Raw genomic sequence first — 21,194 nt, forward strand, 5'->3', positions numbered from 1 at the left:
ATCAACCAATTAAATTATTAATAACAAAAATTAAGTGTTGTCTTATTAACAAAGTCAACTATATTAACTACATAATAATATTATTAAATTATTAATATATATATATATATATATATATATATATATAAAGAGAAAGATCAAATTATATAAGTATAAATTATACTCTTTTTTATACCGTTAATAACTTAAAATAAAAAATAATTTTTATCAATTTAATTGTTAAGTTATAATTATATATTATTTAAATTTTTATAAAATTGTTATAAAATGTTTTTATTTTCATAAATTTTAAAAATATGTATTATATTAATTTTACTATTTATAAATAAGATATTAAATAATTTTAGATTTTGTAGATATGTAATTGAAATTTTTAGTCTGTTGATTTTGAAATTAAATCATTAAAAAAAATATAATTTATATTGATGTAATTTAAACTTTTCCATGTGTGTGTATATAAAAGAATTAAGAAAGGAAAGGTTGAGACCAAAGGGTTCATGCATCAGCTGAAAGTGTAGCTGTTCTTGGAATATACCACAAAAATTAGAATAAGAATGACTCTTGAAGTTTTTTAATCTACAAAATAATCATGAGATTTGATATTTGATGTTAGACCATGCTTGATGTAAAACTTCTATCACCTCAGCAGTATGTGAGAGTATACTGATTTGTAATATAATATGTTAACGTATGATTGATTAGGTGTATGCTTAAACTTGCTTAAAACATAACAATTATTCCACTTCTTAATTAAGAGGAATGTCATTCATGAATTTTTTTAAAAAAATGCACAACAATTTTACTTCACATATAATGCCTTGACTTTTTACATATAATGCAATATAATAATTTGACAAGTATATAAATATGTAAATACATTTGGAATTTTGCTTTTTTGTTTTATTGACTATGTTAATTATATTAAAAATGAAATTTTTTTATAGATTAAAAAAATGTAATTTTTAAAATATATAATTTAACTTTTTGAAATGATAGTTATAAAAAACATATGATATGAATTTTGCTCGTAGAAAGATGATTTTTTTTTTTATAATATAACATGATAACATAACATGTAAATATACAAGTAAAAATATTTTTTTTATATTAAGTAAAAACATCTTAATTCCTCAATTATTTTTATTTATGATATATAATAGCACAATTAGATAATATACTAACTATAGCATAATTAGATATCATAGCAACTAAATAATACTTTAACTATTCTTATATCAATTTTTTTAATAAATTTTTCAATGTTTGATCGTGAGTATTTGAGTATCTTTCCGAAAAATTTATATGTTTGTAACAAACTCATTTGTTTTAGTATTAGCTCAACAAAAGAGAATTTTAAAATTAAAATTAGGAGTAAATTACACTTTGAATATTTTTTAATTTTTTAAAAATTAATTGACTTAATTAAGTGTTTAATATTTATAAAAGTTGTATTTATATTTTAATTTTAGTTCTTATAAAATAATTTGTTAGGACATAATATCTACTAATTATTTCTTTTATTCTCTCTAATTAATATATTCTAACTAAAATTGACATTTGATAATATCTTAATAGACTATACAAATTAGAAGGATTAAAAATAATATTTTATTTTTAAAAATAAGAAATAGTATATAATTTAATTTAATTTAATTTATGGACAAAAAGAGGAGAGATCCCTATGTAAAATCAAAATTGCGTGTAAGAAGTTGAGTTGTGAGTGAGAGTGAGAGTGACAAACGTTGATGATAGATTGGCATTTGCGAATACCGTTGTGTTGTCTTCTGCCTCTAACCATCCTTCCCAAATTCCACTTTGACACACACACACAAAGAATAGGGTCATCCCCAACCCCAAGCAAAGACCATCTTCGACGAAACTACCTTCATTCTCAATTTCACCGACCATTACCCATTCCTCATTTCACTATCATCACTCTTAAACCCCATATGGATCACATGCGTTCCAACTCATAACTCCACTTTTCTTTCTTTCTTTCTTTCTTTCTCTTTTCGTTCCATTTCCCATTTTGCTCCTACCATGGTTTCCCTCTCAACCACCCCCTTTTTACCCTTCACTGCAAATAACGCTTCTTCTCCTTCTACTAGATTTCCACCTCCTAATTCCCTCTTTCACAACAAGCACGCTAGGGATCACAGGAAGATTCTCTGTGCCTGCATCGCACCGCCGCAAAACTTCAAGAGCCAAGACTCCTCCGCCATTAATTTCAATGTAACGATTTCTTCTTATGCTTATACTTCGATTCTTATTGTTTTTGCAAGTTTTCTCAATTTTGCTTTAATCGTCCCATGTGGTTAATTTTGTTGTGGCGGGGTTGGTGACAGTGATTTTTATTTTCTGGGTGATTATAAAGTTTCTTTCTTTTTCAATGGGTGGCTGACATCAAGCTTGTTGCTAGGGTTCATCCAACTCAGAACAATTAAGCACGGTGCGGGATTATGGGGATGATTCTGATGTTCTTATTGAGTGTAGAGATGTTTACAAGTCTTTTGGGGAGAAGAAAATCTTAAATGGTGTCAGCTTCAAGGTGAAGATTACTTGGTTGTTACCTCTTTCTTTGTTATTCTGTTTAGTGTGATATGTAGCATGAAATGGAGTATTAATACTTGCAGCAATAAAATACCAAGAATTGTCCTTCATGGTGGGGTCTTTTATTTCACATGAAAAAAAAATTTGTTGAGCTCTACCAAAAACGAATATTTCGATAAATTCATTTAGAGCAAATTCATGTTAAATGAAAACTAGTTCTTGGTAAAGGTTGGAGGAGGCCTTACTGATTGGAAGGTTGCTAAATCATTTCACTCTCTTTTTTGACATAATGAATAGATCAGGCATGGTGAAGCTGTTGGAATAATTGGTCCTTCTGGGACTGGCAAATCTACAGTTTTGAAGATTGTTGCAGGACTTCTTGCCCCGGACAAGGTAAGTGTATAAAATTCGGGCATGTGATTTTAATTTCAAACAATTGAGTGCAGTTCTTGAATGTTATCGTCGTCAAATTGACAGGGGGAAGTTTACATTCGAGGTAAAAAGAGAGTTGGTTTGGTGAGCGATGATGACATATCTGGGCTTCGTATTGGACTAGTAAGTGTCAGAGTAAACTGCAATATGCTCATTCTTAAGTGCTATTACATTTTTATTGTAATTTTATTTTATTTTTTTATCTGCAAACAGGTTTTCCAAAGTGCAGCACTGTTTGATTCTTTGACTGTTCGTGAAAATGTTGGTTTTCTCTTGTAAGATGCAGGCTTAAGTTTGCCCTTAAAATTGAAGTTCCTTTTTAATATTGTCTAAAGGGTGATAAAATTGATCGGTTGGTTTTCTGTCCTCAACAATTTTTTTTCTTTTTTTTGTTTCTGACCTGGTTAATTGTTCAGGTATGAACACTCAAGCATGTCTGAGGAACAGATATCAGAGCTTGTCAAGGAAACCTTGGCTGCAGTTGGATTGAAGGTATGCATCTTATAAGTGTAATACATGGTTCGAGACCATTAACATTAGACAGCAAATACTACATTAAAGAGTAGCAGTGATAGCACACATTTTCTTTCTGCTAATGAAAAAGTTGTTTCATACTCGTACAACTGGAGTTTTATTCACACTACACTTTCTTCCATTTTAGTTGTAGCATAACCATTGTTTTTTACATGCATAGACTGACACATCACCCACCATTTTTTACAGGGAGTTGAAGATCGATTGCCTTCTGAGTTATCAGGCGGGATGAAAAAACGAGTTGCTTTAGCTCGATCTATCATTTATGACACCACAAGGGAATCAATAGAGCCAGAGGTGTGTTAGCTTCTAAAACTTCCCCATTTATATTCTTAAGCTCCCAACCATCCCGCCCGCTGATTAGCAACTATTTAAGGCCATTTATAAGTAGCTCTTAATTAATGTTACAAATGTGTAGTTTTAGGTAGTAGTGTATGAGAACTTGTGTTTCCTTGGGTCCTTATGTTTCACATGAGACCCAGGCAGAAGGAAAAAGGATGGTCTTTCACTGGCTAATTCTCCAATCGTTCACCTTTATTAGGACATGAGAAATACGAGTATGGGGCAGAACAGAGATTTGGAATGTAACAACCTGGGTAGGAATGGAAGGGGAAGTGGTTATAAAGGTTATTAAATGGCAATTCAAATCATGAATTGTCCATCTAGCTTTTAAATTGTGAATCCTATCGAATTGTAAAATTCAGAGACACAGTGAAAAATAGCTTGAAATATATTATATGTATAACTCAATATAATAAATTTAATTGGAAAATGACTTAAAGTCTCATGAAACAAAATTATAAGTCGTAACTACGTAGGTGAATCATTTATATAACTAAAAATAGAGCAAAGAATAGCCAAATACAGGGTATAGAAACGAGTGAGTGATGATGTGGAAGTGGGACCCCTATTCCAGAATAATGAAAATGAATCATTTGAATAGTCAAATAAGGTGTGTTTAGTAGTACTCTTTCAGTTCCTTTTCATTTAATACCTTTGATAATAAATGGTAAAAGGGGACAAATGAAAAATAATTGAATTGTTGAATTGTGCTATTCGTTTATGTGATATGGAATTGCACTGATTTAATCATGTATCATAAGATTCAATTTCAAAGTCATCTACGACTCATTACATGATACACACCGTTGATAAGTCATATTGAATCAAATTGTGAGATTTGAATTGTGAATGGTAAGATTCTAATAACTACATAGAACCTAAAAAAAGGTGGGGCAAGAACATCTAGTCATAGAGTAAGTTTTGAGGCCTCTAGGCTGGTAGACCCTATGTTGCTGTGTTCTATCATTTTTTTATTATTATTTTGTGACTGATTCCAATTGGTTATATTGCACCTAAATCTTGTTCTTAGACATCTCTAAATGTTGACACTTTGGTTTTGTATGTTGTTATTACTTATTTTGCAAGTCATGATCCCCCTCTCTGCTCTTTTTTTTTTCCATACAAAATTTTCCCTCAACCACTTGCAGTTCTATTGCACTTGATACTATTTCCTATACCTGTATGTCCACAATTTTAATGTTAGTTCGCACTGCAATCGTGACATTGAAGGAGAAACAAAGATATATGTGCCTACCAAATGAAAAACTACGGATAACCTTACGCTGAGTTTGATATGAAGACTTTCCACTTTGGGTTGATCCTGCTCCTAGTTACTATATATTCATAAAACTGGAGTCAATGACTTTCAGTTATATGTATTGCAACACTAAACTTTCCAATTCCAGAGATGCTTTTTGAAATCTCATATGATGTAATATTTACTATAGTTTAATCAGTATGTAAGCCCCCCTCCCTTTTCTCTCTTTTCTGTTTACAAAATATAACCACATTTTGCCCTTCTGGTCAGGTGCTCTTGTATGATGAACCAACTGCTGGACTTGATCCAATTGCATCTACTGTTGTTGAGGATTTGATTCGCTCTATGCACATAAAAGGACGAGATGCGCGTGGAAAGCCAGGAAATATTGCATCTTATGTGGTTGTTACTCACCAACATAGTACAATCAAAAGAGCCATTGATAGGTAAGGATATTTTCATAGAGGCTGCATTTCTGCCTGTCCCCTAATTTGCCTGGAATTCTTGTACCCTGATATGAAAAGTTACTTCATAAATACAGGTTGTTGTTCCTACATAAGGGAAAGATTGTTTGGGAAGGAATGACTAATGAATTTACAACTTCAACGAATCCAATTGTTCAGCAGGTTAGTTGTTTTGCTTTAAAGGTGTTAACAATAAGTTGTTTCTGAATTTCTTTATTGTGAGACCTCAATATTTTAGGCATTAGCCATGTTGGAGTGTCTGTATTATGTCCGGTGTCCATGTGAGAGTCCGTGCTTCATGGCCATCTATTGAGAGAAATGTAACAGGCAACTTATTTATGTGGGGAGGTGTGATATAGGTTACCTTTATTTAGCTCTTGGGCCGGACCACGTACAATAAGGATCCAAGAGAGATTTCTTTTTGGGTGTTGTTTGGATAACTCTGGTTGCAGAATATGTAACAAGCTGTTCAAACCTTTTTTTTTTTTCTTTCTGTTGTAACGTTTCACAAAGACCATTGAGCTCGGCCAGATAGTTGGACGCTTGCGCTAAACTTCGTTGAATCATTTTGCTTATTCTTTCCTTTTTATTGTTTGTTTATCACATAATGCAATCATTCGTAAATAACAATATTAATAACTCTTACACTTTTGTTTTGTTGTGGTAGTTTGCATCCGGGAGCCTGGATGGTCCTATCAAATACTAGAACAGTAGTGCAAAGTTAGCTAGATAAAATGGATTGTGGCTGGTCTTGGATACCATGAAGTGTGCAGAAAGGGAACAAAATGGATGTGGCTTTCATTACAATTTTTTTCTGGGATGAACAATAAATTGGTTGCATCAAGGATTAACGGGTGTGTCAAAGTTTTGGTATTAATTTCCGATTTAACTTCATAGAACTGGCCATCTGCGTTGGACTGGAAGCTGGCAAGGACTGGTTCATGTTACTGGTTATTGTGTGACTTAATTCAATGGCAATAGTAGGCGCATATTGCATTCACACCATTAAAAGAGATTGGGAGAATCCGGTGTACTAATATTAGTTTTATGGGGAGTACTTCATTAGATTTTGTGTTTTGTAAAACAATTCATTATAGTTAATAAATCTGCTTCATGATTTTGGATTTTCTCTGACTTCATTTCTACTCGTCCTGTTTGAACATTTTTGTGATTTCCTTTGCAAACAGTATCATATTAGTTAATCCTCCCTTAATCATATTAATAACAAGGTCTTGCTAACAAAAAACATGTATGTAGATTGAAGAAAATTCCGCATATATTATTCAAAAAATTTAATTACTTGACAAATATTACACACATTTTAGAGAATGTTTAACGAGTATTGCATATTCATTACTTGCCTTGATAATTTTAGAAGGTAAGATCACTTGTAAATTTAATTCCTTGGAGAAGATTGTACACATTTTAAAATAATAAAATTCAAGTACTACTTTTGATGCTATTTTAAATTAAAATTAAAATCTAGCCTCATTATAAAGTGAATATTTAATATGATTATAAATTATTAAAGTAAGAATTAAATATTAATTGAAGAAATATATAAAACAAAATACTTCAAAAAATTGTACATATAGTTTATTTATTTTTATTACTGATAGGGAGAGAAAGATAGGCCGACCACCTGACAATTAAAGATGACTTTATATTTTTTAGGGATATCTGTTGTTAAACATGAAAAAATACTTTATTAGATGAGTGAGATATCAAGAAAATATAGCTAGAGAAAGACTATTTCTTTAGCAGCCAATTCATTATTCTGGGATAATAATTAAAACCAAAGGAAAGAAGTCTTTAAGATGAAAACATAAAAATGCAATTGTAAGTTTCTTATTTTCTAACACATAATTGTTTTTACTTCAATCTTTGGGCTGAAAGAACAAAAAAAAAAAGTTATATAATTCTCATGTTTAGTTTTTTAGAATGTTCATTGTCACTTCTTTGTATTTATCATCACTTCCATCTAGTTTGTTTTTATCTAAAATACTTCTTTTGTTATTGGATGATCAAATAAATAATAAAGATATTGAAAAAATGACTTACACAAAATGACAATAAACAAATTAATAATAAAAGTCTAACCAATTCTTAAAACTAACTCACAAGAAAATTACACAAGCCCTTATAAAGAGTATTCTAACTTTATTTCTAGCTAATATGTTCGTCTCTTAACAACAAGAATATCATTTAAAATCACCAGACTAAGCTGAAGGTTTGAAGACTGTAACAAAAATATTAGATTTTTGAGAACCAACCCCATTCAAGCACTTATCACTCCTCACTATACCTAATCAATTCGCAGTCTAAGGTAAACAAGACTAAGGGGAAAATTTTGGTTCCTCGCCTCAGAAAAGAGCCAGGTTAATCTAGAATGATACATCATACATGACATAAACATGCAAGCAAATCCGCAATTTGATGCCCAACATCAAAATTTCACCATAACTAGACCAAATATCAGGCATGTTCCCTGCTGAACTTATGCAACCAAGTTCCAGCAAAAGAGAACCAGTAGAATGATACAGGACTTGTCTTCACTCAGATCAAAATTTCACCATAACCATCCATTCATCTCCCTGGTTGAATGATGTTGGACTTTGTCTTGGCCAGGGTCATGAGTATTGTTAAAACCTGTTGTGACTCATGACTCGTGATGGCATCTTGATTCTATCATTGTGGAACACTTACTCAGCAAATGAGTGAAAAGGACTAAGTGGGAAATAGATCACCTATGAAGTTGATGGCCAGTAATAGAAAGTGTATCATCACTTGAAAATGAGAAGACACCTACCAAATTACAAAATGGAATTTACAGGAGAATATTTGTCATTGTCACAAGCATCAAATCAAACTTTTGTTTGGAGAATGTAATTTCTTGTGCGTGTGGAACAGAAGAGAACAACAACACCAAGATCAAAACTAACAAAGGCACTGATAAAGAAAATGCCCAGAGATATTGGTCCCTTCATCCTATCTTCCCTAAAAGAACTTCCAGGGACAGATGGACTCTTTCCATCATCACATACTCCACTGGAAGATTCCATGCACAAATCTGGATTTCCTGCAAATGCACCAGGAAATCTCCCATACCCCTGCTTCTGGGAAACATATCCAGAAAAACAGTTGTAAGACAGATTCAAAATGGAAAGATCTTGAAGGCTAGAAATGTTTCCTGGGATATGTCCTGACAAGGAATTATGTGACAAATCTAAGGCTTTCAAACTCTGCATTTTTTGCAAACTGGGAAGCTGTCCATCGATAAAGTTGCATGACAAATTCAGATATTCTAGGCCAGCTAGGCCAAATAAACCCCTTGGAATCTCCCCATGAAGCAAGTTGCTGGATAGATCGATTCCAACCATTGAGGAGAGATCATAAGTGAAACTGAGCTGATTGCTATCAGAAACAACCGCTGAAACTCTCAGTTGAACCTTTCTGGCTGCAGCCAATGGCTCTTCAACAGTGACATTCCTTGCGTTGAATATTAAGCCACCCTTAAAATTAATATCAGGTATGAAGCCAGAAAACTTGTTGTGTGAGAAATCCATCATCTCTATTGCCTCAAATGTGAACAACCAACTAGGCAAAGTTCCACTGAACTTGTTCTGAGCAAGAGAAAGATACCTGAGGTTTGTCCATTTGGTTATTGCATCATTCAAGGATCCAGAAAGCTCATTGGAACTAAAATCTACAATCTCCAGAGATTTACATCCAGCCAAAGTGAGTGGGATAGCCCCAGAAAACCTGTTGTTGCTTATATCCAGTATCCTCAAGATATCCAATGCATCAAACTCAGGTTGAATTACACCAGAAAGATTGTTGTTGTTAAGTATTAGGGCATACAGCTGAAAGCACCCAACAATACTGAATGGAATGGTACCAGACAGAGAATTGTGTGAGAGATCAATGACTTGAAGATAAGTCAAATTTCCAATTCTAGCAGGAATTTCTCCAGAAAGAAGATTGTGAGAAAGGAACAAGGCCTGCAAGCTTTTCAACTCAGTAATTTTCACAGGAATTTCACCAGAAAATTGATTGTGAGAAAGATCAAGAAGAACAAGGCCAAGTTTCTCTGTAGTCTCGGCAATTTTACTAGGAATAGGACCAGACAAATCATTATTACTCAAGTCCAAAACAAGTAGTTTCTCTGAGAACACAAGCCTAGGATATATTCTATACTTCAAGTGATTCCTTGATAGGTTTAAATGAGTCAAAGCTTCAAAGGAAGCAATACAAGCAGGTAGACCCCCCACAATAGAATTGTTAGATAGATTTAACACAGTTAGAGACTGAACTGAAGCTGCAAAGCAAGGCAAGGTACCAGTAAACTGATTAGAAGCAAGATTGAGAAAAACCAAAGGCTGGTGAAAATCATCCAGGTTACCAGACAAGAGATTGTTTTCAAGGTCCAAATACTTGAGTGACTTCAAGTGAAGCAAACTCTCAGGTATACCTCCACTGAATGAACAGAAACCAAGATGTAACCTTTCAAGATTTGCAGAGAAGTTACCAATCCAAAGAGGCAGTGGACCCCCCAAACCAGGGTTCCCATTCAAAACAAGCTCAGTAAGGTGCCTAAGCCTCATGAAAGAGTCAGGTATTCCACCATGAAACCTGTTGTGGCTGAGATCAATGGCTCCAAGGTTAACCAAGTTCCCAAAACAAACAGGAAGAGTGGATGCCAAGTTGTTGTGGGACAAACCCACCTTGTTAAGATTTGAAAGTTGGCATAAACTAGGGTGGATTTGGCCTGACAAGTTCATACCAGTTAGGTTGATTGAAAGTACCCTACCAGTTCTGTTGTCGCAGGTGATTCCACTCCATGAAGTGCAGTTGGAGCCTACCCAGTTGGACAAACTCTGGTTAGGGTCTTGCAGCCATGACTTGAACATCAAAAGTGAATCTCTGTCTTGTGGGAGAACATCAATTGATTGAGAAGGGATTGCACATAGAAGAATCAGACATAGGAGTGTGAAGAGCATGGTGTGTCTCATGACCATGAGAGTAAAGGTGCAATTTTGAGGAAGGGAAAGAAGAGTTTGAAGCAACAGAAGATGAAAGAGAGGAACTTGGGGGCATGAATTTGAAGATTAGAGTGAAAACATGAGATGAACACAAAAGACAGAACAGAAGAGAAAGATGAAGAACAACAACTTACATTGTTTGGTCTTAGGTTGGTGTTGTCACAATGATAAAGTGAAGTGAGAGTGCAACTGGGTAAAGTAAAGTTGCTTTGCTTTGTTGCATTTCACTTTCCCCTTTTTTGCTTCTTCTCTTCTCTTCTCTACTAATGCGCTGTATCCATGTCAAAATAATCCCATGCTCATGTTCTGTGTGAAACTGTATTACAGTGAAATTTTTTACAGTCACAATATGTATTTTTATTTTATAAATTCTTACCAAAAATAGTATATTTTATATGTTTTTACTTTTAAGAGAATTATATAAATATTATCATAATTTGATAAATAATATTATTTTATAAAATAATTTGATCTTGTAAAGTGCTATCTCTCACTTTTAATGAAATATTCATACTTTTATATTAAATTATATTATTTGATATATTAAACTGTTCACACTGTTATATTATTTTATATGATTTCTGAAAATTTTGTGGTATGTGGTAATTTGGAATTGCAACTGCTACGCTGAATGACAGTTGCTCGAGTTTGAGAATAATATTTTAATATTTAATTTTGGATTCGTGATTAAATAAACGTTATATTTAGTGTCTTAATTATTAAAATTAAATTGTTAGATGGCTAATTAATTATTAAAATTAAATTGTTAGATGGCTAATTGGAGGTTTTTTTTTTATCAGCAAACTTGAATCAATGTTTAGTAGCAATAATAAAGCACAATTACGAAAATGAAGATTTTATACGATAATATTAAGGAATTAAGGTTTCTTATTTTAAAACAAAATATGTCATTAAGGATTTAATAAGTGCACTGGTTATTAATTAAAAATAATAATGAAAAATATTAAAAAAATGATATTGAAAGTGAATTGAAATGACTGTGAAAATACATGATTTTAAATTATTAACTAATACTCTTGTAAGGTTGCTCTTTTTCCCCCACACATGTTCCAATACCAGGACTTTATACTCGCAGCATATGCTTTGCACTATATTCTAAGGGGATGTTTGTTTGATTTTTAGAAAGAGTTTTTTTCTTTTTGAAAATTAAAAATACATGTAATTTTAGTTTTTTTTAAAAAAAATTCTTTCTAAAAATACAAACAAAAACACTATAATTCTTCACTTTCTTTTTACCATACTTAATTTCTTAATTATTTCTATTTTTTTTATTATAAATGAAGGGGCATCTTTCATGGCAAATCATTCAAATCAAACTCTATTTCTATCAATTCCAGAGTCCAAAAAATTCCTAATCACTGAATAAAATAAAACCCAAACAAGCCCTACCAATGTTCCATCATTATTACATTACAACCATTTCTAACAAAGCCCTGAATTTTTATACTTGAAATCAACGTTATAAAATCTAAGCAGATTTTTAACTCAACTTTTACATAACTATATATTTTTTTTTATTAGAAAAATAGTTTTTAAGAAATCTACAAAAAAATGTGTTTGGTCAGGTCTTTCCTTGTAAGGAAAATAGAATTTCAGAAAATCAAGTAAAATGCTATTAAAGTCTAACCTTTTTTAGTACCCAAATAAAAATTTAAAGAGTTTAGACCTTGTTCTAACTTATTCGATAAATAAACCTAAGTTAGATTAGACTGATGTGTAACACATATTACAGGGCCTTCCCATGTCCCATGTGATTTATTCATGCTCTTGTATAAATCTAATTACATGTTTAAAAATTATTACTTTTGAAAAAAAATTCAAATTTTTTTTAATTGAGAGTTTTCTTTAGAATAAATTAATCTTGTAAGTTATTAGCAAATTATGTGTTCTTTATAAGTATCTTTTTGAGTATAGTTTGTAAGTGTAAAAGTGTTTACGGTGAAAAATGACAATTGTAAACAAATAATCCAAAGATCAATCTGAAGACTGGATTTATGTCCTCTTTAGGTTCTTTTAAGTGTATTGTTAACGTGATGCTCAAATTAACGGCGTAAAAGAGTATTAAGCAAGAATAGGGAATAATAATTGTGCAAAATTGAATCAAACGTAGATGCTTTTACAAAAATGTAGTAAACAGGAAATAAACAGTGTACAAAGATATAAGCAACAAGCACTAAAATTAAAATGCAGAAAGGTAAATGCGGGAATGTAAAGGTGCGTGAATGTAAACATACGACTCTGGCGCGGTGCAGGGTTTCAGCGTCTCAGAGAGTTTAGGTATGGTGTCTGGGTGCAAAAAGTCGTCCTTTGTAGAATGGCGCTTTGGGGTATTTATAAGCAGGAAGATCACCACCATCCTCCTCCTTTTGCGGGCACTTCTTAGTAACCGCCTTCAACTGTTATGTCCATTATACAAGATTGCTTGTGATCGTGCTGTCGGTAACTGCTGGTAACCGTTATCACCCACGATCTTTTCTTTGCATAGTTGAACCTTTGCTCAGTGTTGGTAACTGCTAATGACTGCTTTTGCACTTAACCTTTCAAGTCAATTTTTGTCTTTCGAGTTATTCTGGGAGGGTCTTAGGAAGCTCATTTAGTTTATGGCCTTAGAATAATTTCTCCTTACCTTCTTTTTTCGACTAATTCTGGGGTCTTAAGAGCTTGTCTTGATCTCATGGACTTAGAATATTTTCTTTTCTCATTTCTGTTTTTCGAGCAATTCTGGAGGGATTGGAGCTCAGTCATGTTTGTGGACTTAGAATATTTTCTGACCACTTCCTGTTTTTCGAGTAATTTTGGAGAAAATCTGGAGTTCAACCAAGTTGTGGACTTAGAATATTTTCTGACCACTTCCTGTTTTTCGAGCAGTTTTGGGTGTTAGGGACTTGAAAACTCCTCAAAACGCCTCGAAAAGCCATCAGTTTTTGTGGACTTAGAATATTTTCTTGTCAGTCCTGTTTTTCGAGCAATTTTGAGTGTGAGTGACTTAGAAACTCTTCGAAAAAGCTTTTAGTTTTGTGGACTTAGAATATTTTCTTGTCAGTCCTACTTTTCGAGCAGTTGTGGGTGTCAGTGACTTGGAAACTCCTTAAAACTCCTCGAAAAAGCCTTTAGTTTTGTGGACTTAGAATATTTTCTTTTCAGTCCTGCTTTTCGAGCAGTTTTGAGTTTCGGTGACTTGAAAACTCCTCAAAACTCCTTGAAAAAGCCTTTAGTTTTTTGTGGACTTGGAATATTTTCTTGTCTTTCAGGCAGCCTAGAGAAAAATCAACAATGTGACAAAAAAATCTCCTAAAATAACTCGAAATGTGTCTCTTTTAATAAAACTAAAGGTCTTGGATAATCTTTCAATATTCCCTTATGTTTAGGCCTATTTTTTGTTTTCTTCTTGATCCTCAAAACTTGTTGAAATGTAGTTTCCCTCGAGATGATTTTTAACATAGAAAATTTTCCTTATCCCAAACAACTAGCAAATTATTTGCTTTTTTTTTTTCATTACACATTGATATTTTTTGACTTTTATAGGTATCATATACAGTTTTTGGGCTTTCATTCTTTCAGTCTATTTTGATTGTTTTTTTTTTTTTTCATTTTTATTTTCAGTTACCTCACAAGTAATGATTAAAAATAAAACCTTGATTTATAAAAAGAAAAATTCAGTTTAGACAAAAGTCATTAAACTTATCAATGGAGACTGATTCAAGTGACAAGCGACTTAATATCATTCAAATAAAATTTTTGATTCAAAATTTTAGTAATAGACTCAACCATTACATTTAAATATGCAACTTGAGTCAAATTCAGATTAAAACGATAAAAAATAAAAAAATTATTAAACTTAATTTATCATTAAATATTAATAAAAAAGTTAATTTATCCTTTTTTAAAATTCGATTGTAGTTAAATTACAGTCAAATGAAAAAAATTAAATACATATTTACATCACAATTTTTTAACACGTGTCTAATAGTATACGAGAAGAAATAAATTATTTATATCATGTATTTTTTTAATAAATAAGTAATAAGTTAAAATAAATTATATAAAAAATTTAAAATATCATCTTGATAAGAAAAATAATATATGTAAACCAAAAATATATAAGTGTTTAATATATATTAAAAAATATACTACAAAAATTTTTAAATTTATAATATTTAATATTATTGATTTATTAAATTTTATAATTTTTTAAATAAAAATTACTCTGTTTTCTTAAACACAATAAAAAATTTTAAAATCATTTAATAATTTTTTTTATTAATCAGTATCTTTAAAACAATAATTAAAAATAAAAATATTTTTAATTAAAAAATTATTAAAAATAAGTTATCAATAACATTTTTAAATAAAAATATTTTAATTTTGATTACTTGTAAGTTTAAAAAAATATTTTATATATATTTTAAATTAATAATTATAATTTTTTAATATTTTAAGAATTACAAAATATTAATAGTACTTGTTATAATACTTTTAAAATTAAGAGAGGATTGTATATATTTTTTAGATTAAAAAATATAATTTCTTTAATATTTTAAAAATTAAAAAGTATTTGTGTTTTTTTAAATAAACTACTAATAAAACAGTATAAAATTCTCCTCATTTAAAAAAATATAGTAAAATTTATTAATATTAATATTTTTTTTATCTAAATCATTAATTTTACTCTGTTTATATAAAACTAACCACGGTTATTCCCATAGAAGTGATTAAGTGAGGGTATCAAACCCAACCACACTTTACCCCCCAGAAAGATTCGGCATACGGTGCAACTCACTACACAGAAACACGCACATGACACATCCTCTGTCTCTCTCTTTCTCTTTCTGAGTTCCTTTGATGCAAGTTCCATCCTTTTGGCTCTTACTGTCTCCCAAAGGACATAACCAAATCTGGGTATCTTTCTCCTCTTTATACTGGCCATTTTTTACACCTGTTTCAGTGACAGAGTCTTCAGTTATTACCCTCTGATTGAATGGGCCTTAACCTCTCTGTTTTTCTTCCATGGCAATGGGAAACTCTCTCTCTGCTTCTCTCTTCCTCATCTTGATCCTTCACAGGCCACCAATTAACGCCCTCGATCTCCTTCTCATCTTTCTCCATACCCTCTTATAGCCATAGATTTAACCCTTCTTTTGCTTCTTAAAAAAATCCCATATTTTAAAAGAATTTTTTTTTTTAAATAAAGATTTTATCTTTTTGTGAATTCGAGCACCCTTTGGAGTTTTGATGGCTTCGGTGTTTGTGTATCACGTGGTGGGTGATTTGACGGTGGGGAAGCCGGAGCTGGTGGAGTTTCATGAGACTGAAACGGTGGAGTCTGCAATTAGGGCAATAGGGGAATCCCCTGAGGGTAGCATACCCATTTGGAAGAAGAGGTCTCATGTGGGTATTGAGAATAGTGATATGAGACAACAGAGATTTGTTGGGATCCTTAGTTCCTTCGACATAGTTGCCTTTTTGGCTAAGAATCAGTGTTTGGAGGATCAGGATAAGGCCTTGAAGACACCTGTTTCTGAGGTTGTTGTTCCTAATAATTCCCTCCTCAGGCTGGTTGACCCTGCAACAAGGTCAGTACTTGTTTCAAATTCAATCACTTTAAGATATGAACTAAAATGAATTACCATGACTTTTTCCACTTGATTTGGCAAAAAGAGAATATTGGGATCTATTAATTTCCTTACATGTTTGTTGGTGTGATTGTAAGTTTTTCCTTTTCAGTATTGGCATGTGCTATTTTTAGGTTCATGGATTGCTTTAGTAATAGCAGCAATAGGAGTCAATGTTTAAGTGCTTGCTCTGGCCATACTGATAATAAGAATGACATGTTACAAGGTGGTGTGTGTTTTATTGGAGAGAAAGCTTTTGATTTGTGTTGCTATCATAAATGAAATATCTGGGAAATGATTGGTACAAGATCATTTTTATCTAGGCATCTAGGATTAGTGGAATTCAACACCAGCATCCATGTTGCCCTGCGGGAATATGATTCCATCGGATTGCAAGAATCTTTACCTCCTAAAACATAAGGGAATTTGACATTCCCTAGTACATTATTTGATAACTTTAGCTTATATGCTGATTGTTGGGATCGTAGATGCCCCGTGTATCTTGTACTTTGGCATCAAATACTCTTGTATGGCAAGAGACATGTTAGAACGGAAGATGCTTGTATACCATAATATATATATTCTTAGTTTGGCATTGAATCTGTCCTTATGTGTATGTATGTTAGATATTTGAATCCATGGATAGAAAAATTTTGGCTGCTAGGCTGCCAAATATGCCCAGGGAAAAGAGATGTCTTATGTATGTCAATCACACCCTTCTCCCTATTTTTAGGTATAATATGTAAAGCCTTGAATCAGTGGCTCCTATTTCTTCTTTTAAGAGCAAATGTGAAGCATTTCCACGTAAAAAATGTATGATGTATCACTGTATTTATTAAATACTGGCCAAAGCTAAAGCAAAATAATTGAAACTTCTAAAGTGTGTATCTATTGCCTTGTCTTTTGCTAATGTGTGTTCAATATCCTTTCTTGTTAAAAAAGGAAAAAGAAAATGGTTTACTGGGTGTTTGTCAACCTTAAAGTATAATGATTTTAAAATTTGTGTTTGGTAATCACTTAAAATTGGAAGAAAAAAAAAAACTAGTTGTTGTATGATTATTTTGAGTTAAAACCTAGTTAAAAAAATAAAGCCAATAAAAAGTTGGTTTTAAGGTATATCTGAATCAACAGTTTGCTTATATCCTTCCTTTCTTTGTTTTCACTTTGTTAGAAATTCAAAAGAGCCATTGGAATTTAATATACATTATTTGATTTTGAAGTAATTCAAAGCAAAATTTAGGAAAGCCATGTACAATTTAAAGCTAGTTTAAATTTGAATGTTCCTGAAACAGTTTTCTAATTTGCCAAACACAACCTTAATATCTTATTTATTTTCTCTCTTTAAGATTGATAGATGCACTGGACATGATGAAACAAGGGTTGAAACGTCTACTTGTTCCAAAGAGTGTAGCATGGAAAGGCATGAGTAAGCGATTTTCAGTTATCTACTATGGCAAGTGGCTCAAGAATAATGAATCTCCTAGCAACAGCAGCAACAATCTACCTGCAAACATGAACCGGAGCCCTTCATCTTCCAGTACTTCTATCCGTGATAAGTTCTGTTGCCTCTCTAGAGAAGATGTTCTCCGTTTTATCATTGGTTGTCTTGGAGCTTTGGCTCCACTTCCTCTCACTTCCATTGCTGCACTTGGAGCAATTAATTCAAACTACAGCTATATTGAATCTTCTACACCAGCCATCGAAGCAACTCAAAAGCTTCCTCAAGATCCAAGTGCAGTTGCTGTTATTGAAAACACATCAGATGGTCGGTGTAAGATCATTGGAGAGATTTCTGCATGTAAATTATGGAAATGTGATTACTTAGCTGCAGCATGGGCTTTAGCCAATCTCTCAGCTGGACAGTTTGTCATGGGAGTTGAAGATAATGTTAACTCAAGGTCACTGCCTGAGTTCTGCATGAATTCAACGGCCGGAGATAATGATTTAGTTAATGGTGGTGGTTCAAGAAAACCAAGGAAATTCAGTAGCAGGAGTATTGGGTTCTTCAGCAATTCTGGAAGCCATGGCTTTGGTTCCAGGAGCATGTATAGGGGTAGAAGTGCACCTCTGACGTGTAAAATTACAAGTTCATTGGCTGCAGTCTTGGCTCAGTTACTATCCCACAGGGCAACTCATGTCTGGGTGACGGAGGATGAGAATGACGATGTCTTGGTTGGCGTGATTGGATATGCAGATATTTTAGCTGCTGTAACTAAACCACCTACAACCTTCATCCCTGCAAATAGATCTACAGAGGGGTTTGGAAATGAAATTCAGTGTTGAATTGTTAGCTTTAACTTTTTCAATGAGTATTGAGTACTCTTAGCAGTTTGTCTCTTTGGTGCTCAGTCATCTCATAATACATTAAGAGTGAAGTAGACTTGGTTGTTTGTTTGCACAAGTTTGTGTTATATTTATTGATATAAGAGAAAGGAATAAACAATGTTTACATGAAATGAATAGTTTCTATCTTCAGTGGATATGGTTTGTTGCTTATTTACTATTTAAAGATGAAAATCCCTTACTGTTTGCCATGTTGTGTAATATAACCACCAACTTCAATATTGGTCTAAAGTTCTTAGTTCAGTTAAACTCTGAAATATGCTTCATTCTTCAAGAGGTTCAGCCACTTGCAGTTTTGTCCAACCTCACAGGAAACAACTGAAGGTTGGAAGAGTTTAATAAAAAAAATTATTTATTACATAGAAAATAAATAAATAAACAAATATATATTAATTTATTATTTTTAAAGGTTGAATTTAACAGAAATTTTTGAAGCTAAGTCTTGGATTCTGTGTCTTGTAATCAGAAAAAAGAAATTATACATTCTCTGTTCTTTTCTATCTGTTACTTAAGATTGTTTCACACAATTTAACAAAATTAATTAATGTCTTAGTTTGTATAAAAAGTGCTATCTGATTTTCAATTTTATCCTTCATTTCTTTAATCAATTAACTTCTTTTTTTTGTTTATTAACATTATTAACTCTAACGTGCAAGTAAGTAGCAAAGAGATTTGTAATAATTTTTTTAATAAAAAGGTTTACTTTTTAACTTTTTAGCATATATTCTTAGAAAGATATTAAAAAATTATTTTTAATATATGCTCAAAGGTACATAATAAGAACTCAGTAAATATAATACTTAATATCGTTAACATATTATATTTTACAATTTTAATAAAAAATTATAACACATACATTCTTATTTTATGTTTATAACTCCAGGTTAAAAAGAATGGATAAAAAAATAAAAAGGGTATTTCTAAGAGCACCGATTAGTATTTTCGTAATAAAATGCCAATTTTGGACTTGCCTTTCCAGAAATATTGAAGACTGCAAATTTTGTAGCATATTGACTGCTTCCATGACGTTACCATAATCATTTTGGATTCCATTTCAAGACAATGTGTCATTTTCAACACACTAAGCTGGTTCCCAATTATAATTAATTTTAAAATAATGGTCAACAACTCAACCAATGTGATTGGATTCTAAGTAGAATTTTTAAAAACTTGACCTAATCTTTGAACCATCCAACTTCAATTTGTGGTCACGGACTCACGATTCCAAGTTGAGTTCTAAACATTTGAGAATTATTGAATTGATGGGTCAATGGAGCCGAGTATAATGCAATTAGAAACAAATTCACAGCCAATAATTCATGCAAATGGCCCTACGCAGGGAAGAAGAACAAGCATTACACATGAGGCACAAGAATGATTATTTATTATAATGATTTGAATTTGTGTGTAAAGATAAGGATAATTATGATTAGAAATTCATTATTCTAACTCTAGTACTAATCAAGCTAGATTTTCAAAGGTGGTTGGGACCCATTCAATCTGCTTTGAGTTTTAAGATTAATATAAGTGTTGATGTAAAAGGATAGTAAATAATTACAAAGGCTTAGGTTAGTATAATAATAATAATGTATAAATCATGTGTGTACCTGTCATTTTTATAATGAAAAAAATACAGTATTATAAGTAATTATAATATACACTCTTTTAGTTTCAAATATAAGTAAAAATTACTAAATTATGTTAATTAAAAAATAATTAATTTTGTTTAATATTTTTACTTTTATTAAAAAAGATAAATTACATTCTTTAACATGTCTTTAAAAATCATTTAAGGATGACTTAATATTCTTATTAGCATTAAATATCATTTGTTGATAGTTTAAATTTTTGTGCTAAGTTTTAAAGTCATACTATGAAAATTAAGAAGTTATTTAGCATTTTAATATAAAAAATTAAATTTTTATAATTAATTTTTATTTTTTATTTTAGAATTTGTATAAAATTATTAATTCATATTTAAAAAAAATTTAAATAAAATAAAATATTTTAAAGATAATTTTTCTTATTAATTAACATAAAATGAGAGAAAGTAATGACTTTAGGGAATGGATAAAAACATGGTTTAGATAATTTGATTTAACTCATTTTCTTTTAAATCATATTCAAGAAGAATTTTTACATATTTGGTATGCATTTTTTATTCTACTTTATATAAAAAAGAGAGAATGTATTAATGAATAAATTCTTACTGTGTATCGCTTCTTCTTTTTTTGTTCATGAACTACATATCATTGTTAGATCTTCGTTCTTGGTAAATTGGGCCTCCAATGTTCCTCGGCCCAACTATTTCGGCCCTAATTACTTGATTCGAAATAAACCCAACAACACTAAAAAAAGTATTGATAAATAATAATAATAATAATAATAATAATAATAAAGACATAATGCATCCTCTGAGATCGTTTACATAAAAAATAAAACTTAGATTCAGTATTATTAGTGTTGTTGTTCGATTATAATTAAACTTTTAACTTAATAATAGCACTTCGCTTAAGTTTTATTGTTACATAAATTACGTGATATTTTAAATTCTTGATAGAGAAAAATAAAGAATTTTTTTTTACAATTTTAGATA

General features: G+C 31.4%; 3 protein-coding genes across 4 annotated transcripts; 2 read left to right on the forward strand and 1 right to left on the reverse strand.

Annotated features, from left to right (window-relative positions):
• The first annotated feature begins 1,794 nt into the window (after positions 1–1,794).
• Positions 1,795–6,384, forward strand: LOC113863878 (protein TRIGALACTOSYLDIACYLGLYCEROL 3, chloroplastic). Of its 2 annotated transcripts, XM_027497641.1 has the most exons (10): positions 1,796–2,232; positions 2,420–2,548; positions 2,848–2,943; positions 3,028–3,105; positions 3,196–3,257; positions 3,399–3,474; positions 3,706–3,813; positions 5,387–5,562; positions 5,658–5,742; positions 6,248–6,384. In XM_027497641.1, exons 1-10 carry the CDS (start codon positions 2,041–2,043, stop codon positions 6,284–6,286), a joined length of 1,041 nt encoding a protein of 346 aa, XP_027353442.1. In that variant the 5' UTR covers positions 1,796–2,040; the 3' UTR covers positions 6,287–6,384. The 2 variants fall into 2 exon arrangements, with proteins under 2 accessions (XP_027353443.1, XP_027353442.1); XM_027497642.1 differs by lacking the exon at positions 2,420–2,548 and having other exon boundaries at positions 1,795–2,232.
• A 1,200-nt stretch (positions 6,385–7,584) lies between these two features.
• On the reverse strand, positions 7,585–10,910 carry LOC113862787 (receptor-like protein CLAVATA2). Its single transcript, XM_027495988.1, has one exon. The coding sequence runs from the start codon at positions 10,596–10,598 to the stop codon at positions 8,445–8,447; it is 2,154 nt and encodes a 717-aa protein (XP_027351789.1). The 5' UTR covers positions 10,599–10,910; the 3' UTR covers positions 7,585–8,444.
• A 4,512-nt stretch (positions 10,911–15,422) lies between these two features.
• LOC113862733 (CBS domain-containing protein CBSX6) lies at positions 15,423–18,732 on the forward strand. Its single transcript, XM_027495887.1, has 2 exons — positions 15,423–16,216; positions 17,602–18,732. Exons 1-2 carry the CDS (start codon positions 15,876–15,878, stop codon positions 18,536–18,538), a joined length of 1,278 nt encoding a protein of 425 aa, XP_027351688.1. The 5' UTR covers positions 15,423–15,875; the 3' UTR covers positions 18,539–18,732.
• Positions 18,733–21,194: the final 2,462 nt, after the last annotated feature.

Source organism: Abrus precatorius, unplaced genomic scaffold (assembly GCF_003935025.1).
Source record: "Abrus precatorius isolate BTA unplaced genomic scaffold, Abrus_2018 Scaffold3, whole genome shotgun sequence".
NCBI lineage: Eukaryota > Viridiplantae > Streptophyta > Magnoliopsida > Fabales > Fabaceae > Abrus > Abrus precatorius.

Excerpts from the sequence above, each read along its gene's own strand:
- LOC113863878 (XM_027497641.1), top strand. The coding sequence starts at position 2,041 with ATGGTTTCCCTCTCAACCACCCCCTTTTTACCCTTCACTGCAAATAAC. Across the intron at positions 3,106-3,195 it reads CTGGGCTTCGTATTGGACTA|GTTTTCCAAAGTGCAGCACT; the intron begins GTAAGTGTCAGA and ends ATCTGCAAACAG. Across the intron at positions 5,743-6,247 it reads CGAATCCAATTGTTCAGCAG|TTTGCATCCGGGAGCCTGGA; the intron begins GTTAGTTGTTTT and ends TTGTTGTGGTAG.
- LOC113862733 (XM_027495887.1), top strand. The coding sequence starts at position 15,876 with ATGGCTTCGGTGTTTGTGTATCACGTGGTGGGTGATTTGACGGTGGGG. Across the intron at positions 16,217-17,601 it reads CTGGTTGACCCTGCAACAAG|ATTGATAGATGCACTGGACA; the intron begins GTCAGTACTTGT and ends TCTCTCTTTAAG.
- LOC113862787 (XM_027495988.1), bottom strand. The coding sequence starts at position 10,598 with ATGGTCATGAGACACACCATGCTCTTCACACTCCTATGTCTGATTCTT.